The sequence below is a fragment of the Mercenaria mercenaria genome, chromosome 6 (genome assembly GCF_021730395.1).
Source record: "Mercenaria mercenaria strain notata chromosome 6, MADL_Memer_1, whole genome shotgun sequence".
Taxonomy (NCBI): domain Eukaryota; kingdom Metazoa; phylum Mollusca; class Bivalvia; order Venerida; family Veneridae; genus Mercenaria; species Mercenaria mercenaria.
This window is the reverse complement of record NC_069366.1, coordinates 10,010,654-10,028,792: the sequence shown is the minus strand read 5'-3', so window position 1 is coordinate 10,028,792 and position 18,139 is coordinate 10,010,654. Positions and strand designations below refer to the sequence as shown.

General features: G+C 36.1%; 1 protein-coding gene across 1 annotated transcript in view; it reads left to right on the top strand.

Moving 5' to 3' along the window:
- Window positions 1-18,139, top strand: part of LOC123549702 (lipid scramblase CLPTM1L-like) — an 83,939-nt gene that overhangs the window by 32,412 nt on the left and 33,388 nt on the right. The window contains exons 9-14 of the mRNA XM_053546622.1: window positions 2,491-2,679; window positions 4,056-4,121; window positions 8,996-9,046; window positions 9,268-9,291; window positions 9,669-9,679; window positions 14,461-14,489. Coding sequence (XP_053402597.1) covers window positions 2,491-2,679; window positions 4,056-4,121; window positions 8,996-9,046; window positions 9,268-9,291; window positions 9,669-9,679; window positions 14,461-14,489 — 370 coding nt within the window. The remainder of the gene's footprint in view (window positions 1-2,490; window positions 2,680-4,055; window positions 4,122-8,995; window positions 9,047-9,267; window positions 9,292-9,668; window positions 9,680-14,460; window positions 14,490-18,139) is intronic.

Below are 18,139 nucleotides of genomic sequence, written 5' to 3'. Positions count from 1 at the left end.
GCCCAAAGCTAAGATAGTATCTTGCATCAAGGATATGCACTTCAGTTCGCACTTGATTTAGTGTTGTTGTTAAAAAGAAAACTTTAGGTACCATCTTTACATAACGCGGTAATGTCAGTGGCACTCTTATATGTAAAAGAGATATTGATAAGAGTTTTTGTTAGCTCCACTATTCATAGAATAGGGGTGCTAATATACTCGCCCCGGCGTCGGCGTGAGCATTCTTGGATAAAAATTTTCGGCAACCTTTGTTTCTCTTTGTTACTATTGCCCATATCTTACTGTCACTTCGCATTAAAATTGTTCAGCATGCAAACAAAGTATGTGCAGGGGCTGGGCCCATTATACCCAAGGTCAAGGTCACCAAGGTGTTATACTTAGGTTATTTTTAAGGTTAAAGTTTTTCGGCAACCTTTGTTTTTCTGTCATATCTTTGTAAGTTACTGTTGCTTATATCTTACTGTAACTTCACATAAACATTGTCCAGCATACAAACAAAGTATGTGCAGGGACTGGGCCCATTATACATAAGGTCAAGATCACCAATTTGCTATACTTAGGTTATTAGCTCGACTATACAAAGTATATGGACAGCTATCCTACTCACCCCGTCGTCAGCGGAGGCGTCTTTGCTTGTCCAAACCTTGGTTAAAGTTTTTTTTACACTTTCTCTTTTTTCTCCTTATCTCTGTAATTACACAATGGATTTGCTTTAAACTTAAAATAGTTATTCCTTATCATCGCCCACATCATATGGCACAAGGGCCGTAACTCTCATGCCAATATTTCATGAATTATCCCCCCTTTTTACTTAGAATTTCAGGTTAAAGTTTTGATGCACTTTCACTCTATCTCAGTTATTCTTAATGGATTAGATTCAAACTGAAAGTAGTTGTTCCACATCATCTCCCTCATCATATGACACATGGCCCATAACTCTGGTACCAATATTCTAAAGAACTTTCCCCCCTTTTTACTTAGAATTTCAGGTTAAAGTTTTGATACACTTTCACTCTATCTCAGTTATTACTAAATGGATTTGATTCAAACTTAAAATAGTTGTTCCACTTTATCACCCACATCATAATTATGACACAAGGCGCATAACTCTGGCACCAATTTTTCATGAATTATGCCCCCTTTTACTTAGAATTTAAGGTTAATTTTGATGCATTTTCACTATATCTCAGTTATTACGAAATTCATTTGATTCAAACTTGACGCAGTTGTTCCACATCATCACCCACATCATATGACACAAGGTGTATAACTCTTGCACCAATATTTTATGAATTGTGCCCCCTTTTTGCTTAGAATTATACTTATATAGTGTTTTGATACACTGTATCTTTACCTCTCTTATTACTTAGTATTTTTGACACAGACTCAAGCTATTGTGCAATATCTTCATCCACCATTGGAGTCATTAAACACTCCAGTGACAGCTTCAGTTTCCTCAGATGTGCCCAGTTTTACTATCCAGCATCAAAATAGTCGGGCACGCTGTCTCCTGTGACAGCTGTTGTTTTTAAGGTTAAAGTTATTCGGCAACCTTTGTTTTTCTGTCATATCTTTGTTACTATTGCTTATATCTTACTGTAATTTCGCATAAACATTATACAGCATACAAACAAAGTATGTTTAGGGGCTGGGCCCATTATACCCAAGGTCAATGTCACCAAGTTGTTATACTTGGTATTATATTCATGTTAAATTTTTTTGAAAGCTTCGTTTATTGACATATCTTTGGTACTTTGAAAGATAATGACTTGAAATTAAAAATATTTCTTTATAATCATCATGTGCATTTGTGGTTACAATCCCCATAACTCATATTGTATTTTTGACAGAATTATGCCCCTTTCATACTTAAAGTTTTTTTGCAATCTTCGCTTTCTGGATATAACTTTAGTACAATATAAGATAATGACATGAAACTTAAAATGTATCTTTATCATCATCATCTGCTATAATAACAAATGAAATAAATAAATAAATAATTAAAATAAAATGAAATAAATATATATAAAAAATAAATAGAAATATAATTTAAGTTTAGCAAAGTCTTTATACTTTATGTGCATGTAGTTTCTTGGACTGTTTTTTTCTGATATGATTTAATTCCATCAAAATAAAGAATGTCAGTTCCCCTTCCATACTTGACCTTTAACCCCTCTGAGTAGTAGGGTCTTTTTATATCTTGGTGTATCTTCCTTTTAAAGTAGAGGTCTCTTATTGAGACATAAATTCATTTTACTGTCAAATCGCCGAATAGTGGAGTGCGCTGTCTTGCTTACAGCTCTTGTTAGAATCTTATGATCTGGCCTGCCCTATGCTAAAGCTTATTTTCTTCAAAGGTATACCCAGGAAGTAAAGAGTGTGAAACAACAGAAAATATCATATGTCTTCTGGTATGTATGAAAAGTTTTGCAAGTAAGATGAATAGACTACTTACAGTATTTAGATACTTTTTGTTGTTTTATTTTTCAGTTGCTGTTTGACTTTCTAGCGTTTAAGAATGATATAAGTTATTGGAAGAACCGGGACACAATGGTTGGTTTATCAACACGAGCTGTGGTTTGGAGATGTGTCTCACAGGCTGTTATCTTTTTTTACCTAATGGACGAAGATACAAGTTTATTAGTGTTGATACCTGCAGGAATAAGCACAATTATTGAGGTATGTTTGCCTCAGTACAGTCTCAGACAAGTTTGATACTTGGTCACGTAGGATGAAAAAGTAGGTCACTAGGTCAAATAATAGGAAAATCTGGTTAACACATTAGAGGCCAGATTGCTTACCTGCTGTATGTATTTACAGTAAAACCTGTTTTAGCGGTCACATCTATTAAGCAGCCAACCTGTCTTAAGCAGCCAGAGTCTCATTTCCCAAAATTGTCATTCATTCTATAAATTACCTGCATTAAGCAGCCACCTGCTGTAAGCAGCCACTTTTTCCCACTCCCTTGACTGGCTGCTTAAGACAGGTTTTACTGTACAACTGTTCAGTATGTTTAACGTAATAAAGTTTAGGTCAAGACTGGAACTGGGTCACCTTAGATGAAATACTAGGTCAAAATATAGAGAAACATTTTTAACATTATAGAGCCCACATTTTCTATGTGATCGTCATGAAACTTAGTAAGACTGATTGTCTTGGTGAAGTCTAGACCAGATTTAAAACTAGATTATTTAGGGTCAAAAATTAGGTCACCAGGTCATATTTTCTAACTGTCGGATCTTCATAAAATTTGACCAGAATGTTTTTTTTTAATGCCTGGGGCATATATTGAACTGTCCGTCCATTTGTCTGTCTGTACGATTGTCTGTCTGTATGAACCAGATTTTAACATTTCGCCTACAGCCCACATTAACGATCTGAATTAGTTCATACTCACACTCATTAAACCTGTAAGCAATTAAGACCTACGAACTAACCAAATATATATGACCTTTACATTCATATGACCATCACCTTCAAACTCAAACCTTAAAAAACAACATTTTATTTAACCAGTTTCACCTACAGCCCACATTAATGACCCAATTAGTTCATACTCTAACTCAACAATCCTTGTGGCAAGACCTACAAACTGACCTATATATAAATGACCTTGACCCTCATGTGACATTCACCTTCAAACTTAAAACCTAAATAAACAACATTTTTGGTCATACTGCCTACATAAATGACCAAAATGAGTTAAAGCAGTTAAAAGAACCTAATGATAACCCTGTGTAAATTAAAATAACCAAATATTTTATATAATTTTATCTGTTAGTAAACACACTGAAATAGGCGCTGTTATAGATTTGTTTATGAAAAGTTTTTTTTCTTCATTGCAGGCAGTATTTTCACATGAATTTTATTTTCTGAATAATTCCTGTTTGTAAAATCAGTTATTTCCATTTCGAAAAGTAATCATTGAGAATTTGATATTATTCATTTTCAAGAAAGATTGAATTTAAAACTTCAGTCATCACAAATGATAATAGAAATGGATTTCTTGTTGTCTGTTTCAGTAGTAATTGTTCTTTGTTTGAATTTTGTTTTAGATGTGGAAAGTAAAGAAGGCATTTAAAGTAGCTTTGTCTTGGAAAGGGATTATACCAAGCTTGAGTGTAAGTAAGACATTTGAATAATACTGTAAGAAAAGAATAAATTCACTGATAAATCTACATGGTGAACACAAGTGGGTTCGGGCCTCACTCGGGGCGTTGAATTCTTCATTCGAGGAAGCTGTCCAGCTGGCCTGTGGAAGGTCGATGGTTATACCAAATGACTGGATCTCTGTAGATAAGCAGTTATTATTTTCTATTAATGAATTGTAAATTTTAAATCAGGATAGGTGAAGCCTTTTGTAATTTACAGTGAAGCCAGTTAAAAATTTGTGTAACTTGATATAATTAGGAAAGTTGGTATGTATGTGTTTAAGAAGCAGAAACAGCAGTTGGTCACTTGCTGTAGTCACTCAGTAACTGGTGGGCTATAGCTGATTAAGATTTTATTATATGTTTTTCAGTGAATTATCGAAATATAAGAGTGAGATGTTTCTGGTATTTTTACAGTGAAAATATCAAATTTATTTTTCACTGGTAAGAAACTATAAAACTGTTAAATTTATAAAAAAAAAAATATTTGTTTGTTTTGTATGTAAGATCGAAATTTCTTTTACTCATGAACACCATTTCTAACATTTTCACTACCAGATACGCCACTGGTGAAAATATTGCATCTGGTGTACACTTGTGAAAGATATTTCAATGTGACATTGAAACAAAGAAATACCCTCTATATATTTTCCAAAGGCTTTTGTTCAAGTATTTACAGTACTACAAATATGCAGGCCTATATGGCTAGCTTCTGTGGATTATTATCCCCGGACGAAAGTCGGAGGGATATAGTTTTGGCGTTGTCCGTCCGTCCGTCCGTCTTTCCGTCCGTCCGTCCTTCCGTCCGTCCGGAGCCATACCTAGGAAATGGTTGGGGGTATTTATTTAAAACTTCATATACGTGTTCACCACTATGAGTTCTTGCGGCCCGTCAAGTTTCAGTCAGATTGCCCAAGTAACACCAGAGTTATGGCCCTTAGAAGTTTCTAGTGTTAACTATATAGGGTACTATAAATATGGCAATTTCTGCATCATAACTTTTGATATATTTGACCTTGAACTATGAAACTTTAACAGAATTTAGAGCACTATAATGTGGTTGTGCATACACAATTTCGTATGGATTTCTTTTGTAACTGCAGAGTTATTGCCCTTTAATTGTGTAAAAAACCACATATTTGTACATAACAAACTTGCCATTTGGCAGAATTTCATTAAATTTCTTTCATTCTTTTCTGTGAACATTTATTATAAACATGTGAAGTTGCTCACCCACACCTGGTCGCCCACTTGCCTTGGTCACCCGGGGTGACCCCGGAGTCATTGTTGACCCCGCCCCAGGGGTCACTTGATTTTACATAGGAAAATCTTTAAAAATCTTCTTCTCAAAAACCAGAAGCCCTAGAGCTTAGATATTTGAATTGTAGCATTGCCTAGTGGACCTCTACTAAAGTTGTTCAAATCATGACCCCGGGGTCAAAATTGACCCCGCCCCATGGGTCACTTGATTTTACATAGGAAAATCTTCAAAAATTTTCTAAAAATAAACCAGAAGGCCTAGAGCTTAGATATTTCACGTGTAGCATTACCTAGTAGACCTCTACAAAATTTATTCAAATCATGACCCCAGGGTCAAAATTGACCCTGCCCCAGGGGTCACTTGATTTTACATAGGAAAATCTTCAAAATTTTTCTAAAAATAAACCAGAAGGCCTAGAGCTTAGATATTTCACATGTAGCATTGCCTAGTGGACCTCTACAAAATTTGTTCAAATCATGACCCCCCGGGGTCAAAATTGACCCCGCTTCAGGGGTCACTTGATTTTACATAGGAAAATCTTCAAAAATTTTCTAAAAATAAACCAGAAGGCCTAGATCTTAGGTATTTGACATGTAGCATTGCCTAATAGACTTCTACAAAATTTGTTCAAATCTTGAACCCCAGGATCAAAATGACCCCGCCCCATGGGGTTACTTCATTGTACATAGAAAAATCTTCAAAATTTTCTAAAAATAAACCAGAAGGCATAGAGCTTAGATATTTCACAGGAAGCATTGCCTAGTGGACCTCTACAAAATTTGTTCAAATCATGACCCCTGGGGTCAAAATTGACCCCGCCCCAGGGGTCACTTGATTTTACTTAGGAAAATCATTAAAAATTTTCTTAAAATAAACCAGAAGGCCTAGAGCTTAGATATTTCACATGTTGCATTGCCTAGTGGACCTCTACAAAATTTGTTCAAATCATGACCCCCGGGGTAAAATTGGCCCCGCCCCAGGGGTTACTTGATTGTACATCGGAAAATCTTCAAAATTTTCTAAAAATAAACCAGAAGGCCTAGAGCTTAGATATTTGACATGTAGCATTGCCTAGTGGACCTCTACAAAATTGGTTCAAATCTTGACCCCCCAGGGTCAAATTGACCCAGCCCCAGGGGTTACTTGATTGTACATAGGGAAATCTTCATAAATTTGCTAAAAATGAACCAGAAGGCCTAGATCTTAGATATTTGATATGTAACATTTCCTAGTAGACTTCTACAAACTTTGTTCAAATCATGACCCCCGGGGTAAAATTGGCCCCGCCCCAGGGGTTACTTGATTGTACATCGGAAAATCTTCCAAAAAGTTTCTAAAAATCATCAGTTTGACATTTGAAACATGTAGCTCATATTACTCTGGTGAGCGATCCAGGGTCATCATGACCCTCTTGTTTTTCATTTTTAATTTTCCATCAATATTTATAATCAATATGTGAAATTTTGTTTCCTCTCCCGTTCCCCTGGACTCCCACACCCTTAAAAAATAAATATATATACATATATATATTTCCATTCCTTTTTTTTTTTTTTTTAAATGTTCAAACCTTCAACATGTTAAGTTGTGACTGCACAAGCCTTGCCCTCAGTCATATTCAAGATATCTTACCAGTGTTCTCATAAGGACATCTGTTTTTAGCTCACCTGTCACATAGTGACAGGGTGAGCTTTTGTGATCACCCTTCGTCCGTCGTGTGTCCGTCCGTCCGTCCGTCCGTCCGTCCGTCAACAATTTCTTGTCTGCACGATAGTGGTTTCATTTATGATTTTGTTTAAACCAAACTTGCACACAACTTGTATCACCATAAGATCTCGGTTCCTTTCTTGAACTGGCCAGATCCCATTATGGGTTCCAGAGTTATGGCCCCTGAAAGGGCCAAAATCAGCTATTTTGACCTTGTCTGCACAATAGCAACTTTATTTATGATTTGATTTTTACCAAACTGGCACACAACTTGTATCACCATAAGATCTTGGTTCCTTTCTTGAACTGGCCAGATTCCATTATGGGTTCCAGAGTTATGGCCCCTGAAAGGGCCAGAATTAGCTATTTTGACCTTGTCTGCACAATAGCAGCTTCATTTATGATTTGATTTTAACCAAACTTGCACACAACTTGTATCACTATAAGATCTTGGTTCCTTTCTTGAACTGGCTAGATTCCTTTATGGGTTCCAGAGTTATGGCCGCTGAAAGGGCCAGAATTAGCTATTTTGACCTTGTCTGCACAATAGCAGCTTCATTTATGATTTGAATTTAATCAAACTTGCACAAAACTTGTGTTGCCATAAGATCTCAGTTCCTTTATTGAACCGGCCAGATCCCATAATGGGTTCCAGAGTTATGGCCCCTAAAAGGGCCAGAATAAGCTATTTTGACCTTGTCTGCACAATAGCAACTTTATTTATGATTTGATTTAACCAAACTTGCACACAACTTGTATCACCACAAGATCTTGGTTCCTTTGTTGAATTGTCCAGATTCCATCATGGGTTGCAGAGTTATGGCCCCTGAAAGGTCAAAAATTGGCTATTTTGGCTTTTGCAGCCATATAGAGACAATAAATCTTGGATTCCATGACAAATCAGATCCAATGGTAGGTTCCAGAGTTATTTTATATCTGATTATCTCCCCTGATTGTAGTCAAAATGGATTTATATCAGTAAGTACTTATAGGACTTATTTGAAATTTCATTATTGTCATTAGTTGGACTGAGCCAATCAGGGTAGATAACTATGGACTGATTTTATGTCAAATTACCTCCCTTTATTTCAAATTAAAATGGGCATATCTCTGTACCTAATGAAGATACTGATCTAAAATTTCATTTATGTCAACAGATTTATTTGGCAGATCCTTCTTTTGTTCACTTACAACAATTTTCCTTTTAATTACTTCCTTTTTACTTTACTATAAATAGCTTTTTTTTAGTAACTTTTTTATTATTGGCCGTAGGGAAAAACCGAGACCACTTTTCTGTGGTACAACATGGATGGTACCTCCAATTTTTAGGTGTATTTTGACATATCTGTACCTTGTAAGAATTTTTTTTTTCTTTTTGGTTAAATTTCTTTCCTTTGTTGTTCCTGGCCCTTGGACTTAGATATTTTTTCTGAGGACCTTCTTGTCCTCAAGTGCAATGATAACAGGTGAGCGATATAGGGCCATCATGGCCCTCTTGTTTTAAATGTACATGTTAAACAACAACACCTGGTGCCAAACCACTCAAAGACAATATTTCGTTCCAGTTAAACTTCAAGCTCATATTTCAATTAACTGCATTTAATTTTAAAAGCCAAGCTTATTACAGTAAGCATATCCCATTCAAAATAAATTCTTTAGTCAGGATCAAAGTATCATACATTTATTATGTACTCTTTAATTAAACATTTGTTTTCTGTTAAATTGATTTTGACTAATGAAATTATTTGCTTCTTATTAACAGCCTTAACTTTTTGCCGGATATATTTTTTTGCCATTCCTCACCACAAACCCTTTCGGCGGGGGATACCAATTCATCGAATTTGCTTGTTGTATAACTTTGATTTTGATCACATTTCAGTTGGGATCAAGCAGTGATAAAGAACTGGAGACAGCAGAATTTGATTCTCAGGTAGGTACTCCCAATTCATCATTAGGTTGATTTACTAGTTGATTCTCAGGTAGGTATTCTCAGTTCATTGTCATGTTAATGTATTATTTGATTCTAAGGTAGATACTTCCAGTTTATCATCAGGTTGAATTACAAGTTGATTCTTAGGAAGGTTCTCTCAGTTTATCATCAGGTTGATTTACAAGTTGATTCTTAGGTAGGTTCTCTCAGTTTTTTGTCAGGTTGATTTACAAGTTGATTCTCAGGTAGGTTCTCTCAGTTTATCATCAGGTTGATTTACAAGTTTATTCTTATTTATTTATTTTTGTTGGATTTAACGTCGCACCGACACAATTATAGGTCATATGGCGACTTTCCAGCTTTGATGGTGGAGGAAGACCCGGGGTGCCCCTCCGTGCATTATTTCATCACGAGCAGGCACCTGGGTAGAACCACCGACCTTCCACAAGCCAGCTGGATGGCTTCCTCACTTGAAGAATTCAACGCCCCGAGTGAGGCTCGAACCCACATCGATGAGTGACAAGTGATTTGGAAGTCAGAGACCTTAACCACTTGGCCACGGAGGCCCCCAAGTTGATTCTTAGGTAGGTACTCTCAATTCATCATAATTTTGATGTTCTAGTTAATTCTCAGGTAGGTTCTCTCAGTTTATCATCAGGTTGATTTACAAATTGATTGTTTGGTAGGTTCTCTCAGTTTTTAGCTCACCTGTCACGAAATAAGTTTCTTATAAGGTTGATTTACTAGTTTATTCTCAGGTAGGTTCTCTCAGTTTTTTATCAGGTTGATTTACAAGTTGATACTTAGGTAGGTTCTCTCAGTTTTTAGCTCACCTGTCACGAAATGACAAGGTGAGCTTTTGTGATCGCGCGGTGTCTGTCGTCCGTCGTCCGTGCATGCGTGCGTCCGTAAACTTTTGCTTGTGACATCTCTAGAGGTCATATTTTTCATGGGATCTTTATGAAATTTGGTCAGAATGTTCATCTTGATGATATCTAGGTCAAGTTCGAAACTGGGTCAAGTGCGGTCAAAAACTAGGTCAGTAGATCTAAAAATAGAAAAACCTTGTGACCTCTCTAGAGGCTATATTTTTCATGAGATCTTCATGAAAATTGGTCAGAATGTTCACCTTGATGATATCTAGGTCAAGTTCGAAACTGGGTCACGTGGGGTCAAAAACTAGGTCAGTAGGTCTAAAAATAGAAAAACCTTGTGACCTCTCTAGAGGCCATATTTTTCATGAGATCTTCATGAATATTGGTCAGAATTTTCACCTTGATGATATCTAGGTCAAGTTCGAAACTGGGTCACGTGGGGTTAAAAGCTAGGTCAGTAGATCTAAAAATAGTAAAACCTTGTGACCTCTCTAGAGGCCATATTTTTCATGAGATCTTCATGAATATTGGTGAGAATGTTCACCTCGATGATATATAGGTCAAGTTCGAAACTGGGTCACGTGGGATCAAAAACTAGGTCAGTAGGTCTAAAAATAGAAAAACCTTGTGACCTCTCTAGAGGCCATATTTCTCAATGGATCTTCATGGAAATTGGTCAGAACGTTCACCTTGATGATATCTAGGTCAAGTTCGAAACTGGGTCACGTGGGGTCAAAAACTAGGTCAGTAGGTCTAAAAATAGAAAAACCTTGTGACCTCTCTAGAGGCCATATTTCTCAATGGATCTTCATGAAAATTGGTCAGAATGTTTACCTTGATGATATCTAGGTCAGGTTCGTAACTGGGTCATGTGCGGTCAAAAACTAGGTCAGTAGGTCGAAAAATAGAAAAACCTTGTGACCTCTCTAGAGGCCATATTTTTCATGAGATCTTCATGAAAATTGGTGAGAATGTTCACCTTGATGATATCTAGGTCAGGTTTAAAAGTGGGTAATGTGCCTTCTAAAACTAGGTCATTAGGTCAAATAATAGAAAAACCTTGTCACCTCTCTAGAGGTCATATTTTTCAATGGATCTTCATGAAAATTGGTCAGAATTTTTTATCTTGATGATATCTAGGTCACATGTGCTCAAAAACTAGGTCACTATGTCAAATAATAGAAATAACGACGTCATACTCAGTTCAACACTGGGTCATGTGGGGATAGGTGAGCGATTCAGGACCATCATGGTCCTCTTGTTTATCAGGTTGATTTACAAGTTGATTCTCGGGTAGGTTCTCTCAGTTTATCATCAGGTTGATTTACAAGTTGATTCTTAGGTAGGTTCTCTCAGTTTTTAGCTCACCTGAGCAATGCTCAGGTGAGTTTTTCTGATCACTCGATGTCCGGCGTCCGTCTTCTGTCATCTGTCTGTCGTCCGTCTGTCGTCTGTCTGTCGTCCGTCAACATTTAGCTTGTGTATGCGATACAGGCTGTATTTTTCAACTGATCTTCATGAAATTTGGTCAGAATGATTACCTTGATGAAATCTAGGCCGAGTTCGAAAATGGGTCATCTGGGGTTAAAAACTAGGTCAGTAGGTCTAAAAATAGAAAAACCTTGTGACCTCTCTAGAGGCCATATTTTTCATGAGATCTTCATGAATATTGGTCAGAATGTTCACCTTGATGATATCTAGGTCAAGTTCGAAACTGGGTCACGTGGGGTCAAAAACTAGGTCAGTAGGTCTAAAAATAGAAAAACCTTGTGACCTCTCTAGAGGCCATATTTCTCAATGGATCTTCATGAAAATTGGTGAGAATGTTCAGCTTGATGATATCTAGGTCAGGTTCGTAACTGGGTCATGTGTGGTCAAAAACTAGGTCAGTAGGTCGAAAAATAGAAAAACCTTGTGACCTCTCTAGAGGCCATATTTTTCACAAGATCTTCATGAAAATTGGTGAGAATGTTCACCTTGATGATATCTAGGTCAGGTTTAAAAGTGGGTAATGTGCCTTCTAAAACTAGGTCATTAGGTCAAATAATAGAAAAACCTTGTCACCTCTCTAGAGGTCATATTTTTCAATGGATCTTCATGAAAATTGGTCAGAATTTTTTATCTTGATGATATCTAGGTCACATGTGCTCAAAAACTAGGTCACTATGTCAAATAATAGAAATAACGACGTCATACTCAGTTCAACACTGGGTCATGTGGGGATAGGTGAGCGATTCAGGACCATCATGGTCCTCTTGTTTATCAGGTTGATTTACAAGTTGATTCTCGGGTAGGTTCTCTCAGTTTATCATCAGGTTGATTTACAAGTTGATTCTTAGGTAGGTTCTCTCAGTTTTTAGCTCACCTGAGCAATGCTCAGGTGAGTTTTTCTGATCACTCGATGTCCGGCGTCCGTCTTCTGTCATCTGTCTGTCGTCCGTCTGTCGTCTGTCTGTCGTCCGTCAACATTTAGCTTGTGTATGCGATACAGGCTGTATTTTTCAACTGATCTTCATGAAATTTGGTCAGAATGATTACCTTGATGAAATCTAGGCCGAGTTCGAAAATGGGTCATCTGGGGTCAAAAACTAGGTCACTAGGTCAAATCAAGGAAAAACCTTGTGTATGCGATAGAGGCTGTATTTTTCAACTGATCTTCATGAAATTTGGTCAGAATGATTACCTTGATAAAATCTAGATAGAGTATGAAAATGGGTCATCTGGGGTCAAAAACTAGGTCACTAGGTCAAATCAAGGAAAAACCTTGTGTATGCGATAGAGGCTGTATTTTTCAATTGATCTTCATGAATTTTGGTCAGAATGATTACCTTGATGGAATCTAGGCCGAGTTCAAAAATGGGTCATCTGGGGTCAAAAACTAGGTCACTAGGTCAAATCAAAGAAAAACCTTGTGTATTCGAAAGAGGCTGTATTTTTCAACTGATCTTCATGAAATTTAGTCAGAATGATTATATTGATAAAATCTAGGCAGAGTTTGAAAATGGGTCATCTAGGGTCAAAAACTAGGTCACTAGGTCAAATCGAAGAAAAACATTGTGTATGCAATAGAGGCTGTATTTTTCAATTGATCTTCATGAAATTTGGTCAGAGTGATTGCTTTGATGAAATCTAGGTCGAGTTTGAATATGGTTTATCTGAGATCAAAAACTAGATCACTAGGTCAAATAAAAGAAAAAACTTGTGTATGCGATAGAGGCTGTGTTTTTCAGTTGATTTTTATGAAATTTGGTCAGGATGTTTGCCTTGATGAAATCTACGTCGAATTTGAATATGGGTCATCTGGGGTCAAAAACTAGGTCACTAGGTCAAATTAAAGAAAAACCTTGTGTATGCGATAGAGGCTGTATTTTTCAATTGATCTTTATTAAATTTGGTCAGAATGATTGCCTTGATAAAATCTAGATCGAGTTTGAACATGGGTCATCTAGGGTCAAAAACTAGGTCACTAGGTCAAATTAAAGAAAAATCTTGTGTATGCGATAGAGACTGTATTTTTCAATTGATTTTTATGAAATTTGGTCAGGATGATTGCCTTAATGAAATCTGGGTCGACTTTGAATATGGGTCATCTGGGGTCAGAAACTAGGTCACTTGGTCAAATCAAAGAAAAAACTTGTGTATGTGATAGAGGCTGTATTTTTCAATTGATTTTCATGAATTTTGGTCAGAATGATTGCCTTGATAAAATCTAGGTTGAATTTGAACATGGGTCATCTAGGGTCAAAAACTAGGTCACTAAGTCATATCTAAGAAAATGCTTGTTTAATCTCAAGAGACCAATTTTTGGTCCAATCTTAATGAAAATTGGTCAGAATATTTGTTTCCATGAAATCACTAGGTCAAACATGTTTTACACTGTTATGGTGTGTTTCTTAGGTGAGCGACCTAGGGCCATCTTGGCCCTCTTGTTTGTAAGGTTGATTTACAAGTTGATTCTCAGGTAGGTTCTCTCAGTTTATGATCAGGTTGATTTACAAGTTGATTCTTAGGTAGGTTCTCTCAGTTTATTGTCAGTATGATTTACTAGTCAGTTTACTGTCAGGTTGATTTACTAGTTAAGGGTTACCATAGATACATTCATTTCATTGTCAGGTTGATTTACTAATTGATTCTACAGGAGGTACTCTCAGTTTATCATCTGGTTGATTTACTAGTTGATTCTCAGGTAGAAACGAGCATGTTAATTTCAGTGTTACTTTTTAAAGGCCACATTTAAAGGTAAGCTTTGTTTAATAGCACATATAATCAACAAACGACATTAGCTTCAAAGCTCTTGTGCAACAAACTAGGTATCTTGTTACAGATACTCATTACCTGTGCTTATTTTACATCTTTGTACAACCCTATCAATACTGAGTGCCAAACCAGGGAGCTACCAGTACCATTTTCATGTCTTTGGTGTGACCCTTCCAATGATCAAACCCATTATCTCCTGCATTCAAAGTAGACACTCTACCATTGAGCTATTGATGTGGTTCTTGATTATTTTCAAGAAGGAATGTCCTTGTTGATTTTCAGGTATGTACACTCAGTTGGTTTTCATGCAGGTAATTTATTTGAAGGACATCTAGTGCACATATTTGTTAATGTGTTTTCACACATATGAGCACTGTTAATTGGCTTGAACATTGCTGCCATAGCAGATAGTAAAGTGAACTTTTAAATCTGTATTGTGAGGAGTTAGTTTTTGTCGGAAGGGAAGAATTTTCATGGTTATGTTGTTGAACAAGCAGCATTTCTTTCAAGATTTATGATGATTTTGAAAAAGGTCATTCTCTCAATGGAGTTACCAGAAATGCTAAATTTAACAACAAAAGAAAATCCAAATTTACCTGCATCTCATATATTCAGATACTAGTATATGCTAAAAGTTTGAGCAAAAATGAGCAAAGATAAGAAAATTTATACTGTACAGTAAAATCCATTTGTTTCTAATATATCAGTTGCTTTACTTTTTAACTATGTTATGCAGCACATGTAAAGCAAAATGAACTTTTAATTCTGTTTTTTTTACAGGCAGTAAAGTACCTGTCATAAATTATGATCCACTGTTTATTTTACCAGAAGTAAAGTATCTACATAAAATCCAGGGCATTTTTTTACGGGCGTAAATACCTGTCTAAATTTTCCCACTGTTTTTTTACCATAGAAAATTATTTGTATATGACCACTGTGTTTTTTACGGGCAAAAAGTTCACAAAGTATTGACCCAGGGTTTTTTGGGAGGACTTCTACTCATTGCTTTATTCAAATTTTAAAAGCTGTTTTCCGGGTTATTCAGACCCTTGTAAAGGGAAGGTTTCTTTTTATTATATACCTGTAAAATTCGTCAAAAAAAGCTGTTTTTCAAAAGTAAATCAAACGGGGCAGAACAAAATTCGTTTTAACCTTTGTTTGCATTTTTCCATCCATTTAAATTTTGATAAAAGTGGGGGTTTGGGCCCTTTTTTTAGTGTCAACTACATTAAAAAATAGATACTTTAAAACTTTTTCATGAACTAAGGGGGCCTTGGGGGCCAAGGGGGAAAGGGGGTTTTTTTTGATTTTTGAATCATTTCCCCCCTCACCGAGTGGGTTCACCCAACTAGGGGTGTTGAATTTTTCTGTAGGAATCGTCCGGGGGATAGGGGAAGGTGGGTTTTTTTAAACCCCGGGTGCCTTCCCATATGAATAAAGCTGGAGTGGACCTAGGTTTTCCCCCCATCAAAGGGGGAAAGCGAAAAAATTACTAAAATTTGTGTCATGCGCGTTAAACCCAACAAAAAACAAAAACAAACAAATGTCATGAACCAATTGATGGATTTTTATAATACTTGGTTTTTAGCATCATTTTAAAAAAAAAACTCTCCCAAACGTGTTCATATGTGGACATTTGTTATCCCCGACGAAAGTCGGGGGGATAAGTTTGGGTGTCCGTACCGCCCTTCTGTCCGCTTTCCCCCGTCCGTCCGTCCGGAGCCTATTAGGAAAGGGTTGGGAATTTTTATTTAAAACTTCTGTACAGTTCCCACAAATTTTGCGGCCCGTCAAGTTCAGCAAATTCCCCAAAGTAACCCCAAAGGGTTTAGGGCCCTTAAAAGTTTGTAGTGTTAACATATAGGGTATAAAAAATATGGCAATTTTGATCAAAACTTTTGATATATTGACCTGAAATATGAAACTTAAACAGAATTTAGACACCATAATGTTTTTGTGTACACACAATTTCATTTGGATTTTTTTGAAAATTAAGATTTTTGCCCTTTTTGTAAAAAAAAACCCATACTTGACATAAAAAAATTACCTTTTGTAGAATTTCATTAATTTCTTTCTTTTTTCCATGAATTTTTATTGAAAATGTAAAAGTTGGTACCCAACCGGGTCCCCCCCTTACCTTATCACAACCCCCCCCTTTTCCCCCCAACCCCCCCCCCCCCCCCCCAAAAAAAATAAAAAAAAATTATTTTGCCTAAAAAATAATTACTTTTATTTTTTCCCCAAAATTTAACTATCTCTTGCTAGGTGGTTAGCTAAAAACTATTCTTTTGTAAAGAAATCCGTTTTCTATTTCCCTTTGTCTAAACATAAAGTTTAATGTAAGCCTTTTCGTCGGGGAACCCGAGCGTTATTTTAAATCAGAGCCGTGCAATTTTCGCATTGAAAAAAGGGGGTTTGGGCTGGTTTTCAGATCGATTTAAAATTGAAACCTTCCACGGGGTCGAGCGAGCACCCTGAAAGGTAGAGGCGACCCAGCCTTCGAGATATTATAAGGGGAAGGAAATAAAGGCGAATAGAGGCGGATTTCCAAAAATTTTCGGCATCAGACAAAAGGGGTATTTTTGTTTTGATTTCGAAAAATTTGAAGGGTCGAAATTAATTTGCAGTTTGGAATCCCAGTATTACGTCAAAAATAGTTATACCAGTTAATGTTTCCTTTTAAACATTAGGCCCCGATTATGAATTGTTTATTGTTTTAAAACTGAAAAATTTTTAAAAAGGGGTGGCACCCTATTTCTAAAAATTTTACAGATTCAAACCCAAACAAAATTTTTGTATTCATAACTGGAAATAGTTTCTTGTTTCCGACAGGCAGTAGTATTTTCAATACACAGATTCACAGGGGGCATTTCCTTTTTATTACTGTAAGGTGCTCGCAAATAAATAGTAACATCATACGAAATTTTCATAAGCAGTGCACGTTGTGTCATTTACTTTCCCGTTTTTTAAATAGCAAATTTTTGGAGTTTTTTTACTTTTAACCCCCCTTTATGGGACCGTCAAAATATTTTAGTTTTGCAAGGGATAGTAATCGGAGGGGTTATGGAAACCACAAAGATTGTAAGGGAAATATTTATAAAAGGGCGCAACTGTAAGATATTTAAGTGGGGGGTTTTCTCCAAAATATTAATAGACCCCCACTTTGCGAAAATTTTTTAAGGGAACCGGGAGAATCTGTGGGCTAAAAACGCAGGCAAGCACCTTTTAACGGGGGATCGGTTGGGGGTATTTAACTTTTTTTCGATACATAAAAAAAACACTAAAAAATTCAGGGTTTTAAATATTAGATTTAGATGTACTTACTTTTTCCGTTTGGTTTTTCGGAAGATCTTCAAAAAACTGCACGGAACCGTGCACCCATAGAATCGAAAATTTAAGATCCACAATATTTAATCCAAAAAAATAAAGTGTTGAATTGCTGTTGATAAACAGGATAATATAAGTCGGGGTGGTAATTTGGGCCCCTTCCTTTGATAATGGTTTTCGCAACATTATCTGAAATTTTATCATTAAATTCTTTTCAGCATAGTTTGTCAAGTATAGGGGAATAATTTTTCTTATGGGGGAAAACAAAATATTTTAAATTTAATAAAACCCCGACGAAATATATATCGCTACTTTAATTTATGAATGCACATTGTTTTCGCTTAATTTTCATGTAATTTTTAAACTAAATTTTGTGTGCTCATTTTTTTTTTCATGAAATCAGTAAGTTGTCATCCAGTTAAAAAGAGTCCCGTTACTTTGTTGGCATCTTTGAAATAGAGTGGGGCATGTTGTGATAAATTTGTGAACTCGCCAAGTTTTTTTAGGCAAATGCTCGAAAAACTTTTACAAAAAAAAAAAAAAAAAAAAACATCGGTGGTAATTAGAAAAAAATTTAAAAAACGTTTTTTAAACAGTATTATTGGGGCAGTTTGTTTTTGTTGGGGTGTTCGGG